We start from the raw sequence: 6001 nt of genomic DNA, 5'->3' as shown, positions 1-6001 counted from the left end.
ACAGAGGACTCTATGGAAGTCAATAAAAAATAGGCGAGATAGGTTGGTAGGACACCTTCTCAGGCATGAAGGTCTAGTCAGAGACATATTAGAGGCAGAAACTGGAGTTAGGAGGGGTAGAGGTAGATTAGATTACTCTTCGCAAATAGTTAAGGATGTGGGCTGTTCTAGTTTTAGGGAAATGCGAAGATTAGTTCAGGATAAGAAAGAGTGGAGGTACGTGTCCAACCAGTCTAAGGACTGATGACCTTATGATGATGATGATTGGCTCTTTGTTTCCGTTGTTCTTCTGTATGAAGTAGCCTAGGTAGTTGTACATTTTTACTTCTTCAATTTCTTTTCCTTCCCATATAAATATTGTCTTTTTAGTTCTTCCACCACCCTTTCTGCCTCTCATTATCTTCGATTTATCCGTGTTCATATCTAGACCTCTTTTCTGTCATCCCCTCTTCCTTGTTCGCCATCAATTCTATCTAATCCGCGTAAGATACTGTCCATACTTTCTTCTTTTCCATAAATACTCCTCTCATTTGAACTTTCCTCATTGTATTTTCTAGATCCGCAAAAGCTATGCTGAAAAGAGCTGTACTCAAGAGGCATTCTTTTCGCATCCCGTTACTCGTGTGAATTTTTTCAAAAATTCCTTCATTGAATCACACTTTAAATGATGTTGCTTCATATATTTCTTCTATTCTTTTCCTTAACTTTTCTTTTTCTTCCATTATCCTCCATATTTTCTTTCTGTTTATCCTGCCTCCTCTAAAGGCTCCTTTATATCAGTAAAGAATAGGAAGATTTCTCCTTTATCTTTCTTTGTTTCTACCTCAATGACCGTCTTTACCATGTATAATGTATCCAGCATCCCTCTTTTCTGTAGCCTTTTTGTGTATCATCCATGAGATTCTTCTCTTCCATTTCTGTCTATATTAACTATCGTTAGTATATTTACAATTCTTTTTAAAATTTTGCCTAATTTTTGTTAGCCACTACAGTACGTATACAAAGCGATTGGGGAAATTTCTTCATATTGCTAATTAATAATTTAATGTTCGTAAGTAATTTTTGTTTAGTATGTAATTTGGTGATACATAAATCTAAACAATACAGATTGGTCTTTCTCATATCAAAGGATAAAACTTAGGTATATTTATTGATCCTGCTGCTTTTGTTACGTACTGTAGGCCTACGTATATAAATAAATAATCTTAATATTAACATTTCGACAAGGTTAACAACTTTATAGATTTTATGTTCTTATTAAGTATCGTGTTTATGTATCTTCTTTACTTCCTAACTTTGTTAATATTTAATTGCGGCATTTATCAATAAGTGCCTGCACTTCCTCGATGTCTACCCGTTTTATTTCCTGTTTGTAACCGAACCTTCTGGAGAGTAATTGCTGTGATTGAAGCGAATCAAGGTTAATATTATGTATATTGGAGAATTACTTCTGCAATAGGAAAATTACGCAGATATATATATATGTATTTGCATACATAGTTTAGAAGAAGGATCCTAATTAATTACAGGACGTCATCAAGGAAAATTTTCTATCAAAAAAAAAAAACAAAAAGCAAAGTGCACAGAAGTCTAATTGTTTTGTTTGAATTCAGAAACATTTCCACAATAATTTTTATTTTGTTTTACAGTTCCTCATTTGCTATTCAAATGTTTGATTTATTTTTGTTCATAACAGAAACCAGTATTTAAAAAGTTGATTAATTTGTTTTGCTTTACGATATGATAGATGAGGATTTTTTCTCAATGCTCTCTCTGATCAGAAACTGCAACAGACTGAGATAATTTACAAATAAATGACAGAAGATATCCATATAAAATAGAACCTGTTCTTCTGCATTGCTGTTTGGTGACAGGTACAGTTTTTTCTACAAATGTGTGAAAATGTTAGAACTCATAAACCCTGGTAATGGCAAAACTAGTGAAAGTTTTCCATGTACTTTAAACTTCCTGTATCACTTTCTTATACATTCTAAATAATTTATCTGTTAGGTATCTATCGAAAATACATATCTAACCAAAAGATCCTTATGTGTAAGTACTGTATGAAAATAAATAAAAGTAAAATAAAAATACTGGTATGCAAGGGAAGAAAAAGTAAGGAAAGAGACGAAAGATTAGAAGAACCATTTCTTTTAGGTATCTAGGAAGTCAGATAAAAGAAGTCACTTCTATGCTAGCGAATGATTAATATAGAAATTCGGAAAGGATTGTTAAAGGTGTATGGTTGAAGCGCGACGCTGTACGGGTGTGAAACATGGACGGTGGCCGCGGCGGAAAGGTTAGAAGCATTCGAAATGTGGTGTTACCGGCAAATGATGAGGATCTCGTGGATAGAGAAGGTTAGGTTATTGTTAGAGATGAAGAGGTATTAGAAAGAATAGGAGAACAGAGGACTCTATGGAAGTCAATAAAAAATAGGCGAGATAGGTTAGTAGGAAACCTTTTCAGGCATGAAGGTCTAGTCAGAGACGTATGAGAGGTAGAAACAAGAGTTAAGAGGAGTAGAGGTAGCCCTAGATTGGATTACTGTTCAAAAATAGTTAAGGATATGGGATGTCCTAGTTTTAGGGAAATGCGAAAGTTAGATCAGGATAAGAAAGAATAGAAGTGCGAATGCAATCAGTCTTAGGACTGACGATCTTATGATGATGATGTGCTTCATAAGGCTAGGATAGGAAAAGACAACACGAAGGAAGTGACTGCTCTCGTGGTCATGTTCATGTAACAGCATAATACAGTCTAACATATACCTTATACAGGTAAAGCAAAAATTAGTCTTAGTCTTTGAATACTATGGCATGCATTTCTGCCCAATTTGTGTAGTTATCTGTTGACATAGCCGTACGATAATATAATTTACGGATTATGATACGTAATCGGTTCAGTGGTTTAAAACTGAAGTTTATAGGTTTCAATAAGTGGAGAGGAATCATTTGCTGAACACTTATACTTACTAATAATGGAAAATTAAAGGCATTTACTCGAATAAGTTCTATTAGACGTAAAAATGAAATTTGTTCGATCAATATTGAGCCGTGGCACAGTTGGTTCGTCAGAATAAAATAACTCCATCAATGGCATTCGAGATGAAATTGCAGCTTGAGTCATATTTGAAGATCACTTCATTCACGAGAAGAATTTAATTAATAGAGAATCGGGAAAGCTTTAAGTTCTTGTAAGTCATCACTACGCCTGCTTTAGATGATAACAATGTAGTACTTTATTGATTTACATAATAAATAAAAATCCCTTAATGTGCCGATTATGCCACTGCTGAATAAATGACTAAAATGTAAATTATTTTTTTTTAAGTGTAAAAATTACTCATGAAGAAACTGGATAATCTTATGAACGTGTTGAAAACTGAGGTACTAACAAAACTATTATTTTCGAAGGCAAAAACGACAGTTCTCCAACGGGTAGAATTTATTCTATCTTAACCATAAATCAAGTAGGACAGCCATTTAGCAGGGTTGTATAGTTTGTCTCTGGAAATGGTATTCTCACTCGTATAATATGTATATGTCGTATTTACAGACACTGAATACTGTTTCAAGGGAGCCAGTAGTTAAATAGTAGCAAAATGTGGACATTTTTTTGATTTAGTGTTACTAGTTTCATAAAGGTTAATAAAACTTGTACTAAATCTGTGAATTCATCTATAGTAGGTACTGTGGCACTTCATACATAGGCTTTTTTGTTTTTAGGGGAATTTTGTTGTCACCTTTAACACTAAAACCTGAAATACATATAATACCTTCTTCTTCTTGTCGTTCTGTAATTAAATTTGCTATTGATATTACAATCAAAAGTGCTCACTTATCGCTTACATAAATAACACAATGTGTAACAAAATGTAACATAAATCTACATATATAAAAATGAATTGCTGTTCGTTAGTCTCGTTAAAACTCGTGAACCGATGGACCGATTTGGCTAATTTTGGTCTTGAATTACTTGTGGAAGTCCAGAGAAGGTTTAAAAGTGAATAATTATGAAAGTCGTTAACTATTTTTCAGATTATTTGTAACAAATTAATTTTTNCTTAAGTTTTGTCACAAATTAAATTTCTGAACGCAACCATAATATTTGACATCTGTTAACCAAGCTTATTTTATACAAAAGTTAAGGTCTTTTATATATCGATTGAGGCAGTACGAAGTCTGCCGGGTCAGCTAGTTAGGTTTGAGGTTTATTGTAAAGAATAACTAACAAATTTAATACAGTTTAATTTTAATATTTATAGAAAGCTTTTTAAGTAATTAGCATATTCGCCCTCATTACACTTTTTCAGCAACTCTGTAATGTGGATTTAGATATATTTTGGATCTCGCAATCACTTTTACTAACTACTTCTTTTAAATTTTAAGATTCATTAGAAGTGTCCAATGTAATTTGACAAGTGCGGAAGTGATCAAGCACCTTAATCCCAAATTCCAACAAATTCTATTTAAATTACGAGGATAAAATTTTGAAAACGTTTATATTCCTACCGTAGTAAAAGTGCTATTTAATGACGGTCGTAATGCGTTATTAGTTATTTCTTTAATAAAGTAAGAATGTTAATTTTACCTCTGTTAATGCAGGCGCGGGAAGCCCAGGAGGACCAGGTGGTCCCGGCGGTCCCCTTATAGATTCTCCAGGTGGACCCTAATGATGTAATTAAAACGTGGATGTTAGATTTTGTATATTTTTAAAGTTATAGTTAAACGACTTACGCGAGGTCCTCTATCTCCCTTTTCACCTTTTGGCCAAGATCCTTCTCCTTGAATGCCGTTAAAAAGAAAGTTACAGCAATTCTTTTCGGGTTCAGAGCATGAACAAGTCTTACCATTTGGGGATGGAGGCGGTGGTGGTAACGTGGGCGGAAATGGTCCTTCGTGGTTTATGTCCGAAAAGGCATCAATCTGTCCTTCCTAAAACAATTGAAACATGACTGATAAAAAACTGCCCGAGTGGGAGTCAGATTAAACTTAAACTTAGATATAAAAATAGTTCGTCTGTTAAGGGAATCGATTCCTGAAGATTGTCCCGCTTTTTGTATGTTTTTTGCTTCCCCCCAAATTAGTCCCTAACACGCACAATTACAATCATCATCATATGGTCGTCAGTCCTAATCTCCTCAAAAGTAGAACAACCCGCATCCTTAACAATTCTCGAACAGTATCTACCTCTACTCCTCTTAACTCCTGCTTATGCCTCTAATATGTCCCTGACTAGAACTTAATGCCTGATGGTGTCCTACCAACCTACCTCGTCTATTTCTCATTGACTTCTATAGGGTCCTCCGTTCATCTATTACTTCTAATAACTCTTCATCTCTAGCCTTCTCTACCCGCTGTAACACCACATTTCGAACGCTTCTAACCTTCCTTTTCTGCCGCTTCCACAGTCCATGTTTCGCACCCGTACAGCGTCGCGCTTCAAACATACACCTTTAACAATCTTTTTCGATTTTCTAAATTAATCGTTCGCGAGCAAAGAAGTGACTTGTTTTTATTGAAGGCGACGCGACCATGCGTTATCCTCTGCTTTATATCCCTACTACTCCTTCCGTCCTGACTTATCTGACTTCCTAGATATCTAAATTATTTTATTTGAAGCTATCTCAAACTCCCTCTTGCTAGATGCTTATACTTCTGTATCATTTGCAAATCTAACCATACTAATTTTTTGTCCCTGTATATCTGTCCCTACTGTAGTACTGTCTTTAATGGTGTTGATCGAGTTTTCGATGTATAGATTAAGAAGTAACCCGGAAACCAACTTAATATTGTGTTTGATAAAAGAACATGTTCTCCCATACATTTAACACTGCAAATGTAGTACGCACAATATTGTTTTGTTGAAAGATTTACCACGTTATGTTTAGACTATAGACTTCTTATTAATTTTCTTGTAATCTATAGGTAAAGTACTATTCTCTGCGTTTTCTCAAACTTGTAGGTTCAGTAATTTCGGCGATAAGGGGGGGGGGGGG

The 6001-nt window shown here is 34.6% G+C and overlaps 1 protein-coding gene across 2 annotated transcripts in view; it reads right to left on the bottom strand.

Moving 5' to 3' along the window:
- Positions 1-6001, bottom strand: part of LOC108734092 (collagen alpha-1(III) chain-like) — a 28814-nt gene that overhangs the window by 19831 nt on the left and 2982 nt on the right. Inside the window, exons 3-5 of one of the 2 annotated variants that reach the window (XM_025981027.1) lie at positions 4853-4937; positions 4740-4786; positions 4594-4671 (exon numbers count right to left, since the gene is read on the bottom strand). In XM_025981027.1, coding sequence (XP_025836812.1) covers positions 4594-4671; positions 4740-4786; positions 4853-4937 — 210 coding nt within the window. Of the gene's footprint in view, positions 1-4593; positions 4672-4739; positions 4938-6001 lie in introns of both variants that reach the window. The other variant, XM_025981026.1, reaches the window with a different exon arrangement.

This window comes from Agrilus planipennis, unplaced genomic scaffold, assembly GCF_000699045.2.
Source record: "Agrilus planipennis isolate EAB-ADULT unplaced genomic scaffold, Apla_2.0 scaffold10, whole genome shotgun sequence".
NCBI classification, from domain to species: Eukaryota; Metazoa; Arthropoda; class Insecta; order Coleoptera; family Buprestidae; genus Agrilus; species Agrilus planipennis.
Note: the sequence above shows the minus strand (reverse complement) of the source record. Positions and strands in the feature narration are given on the sequence as shown.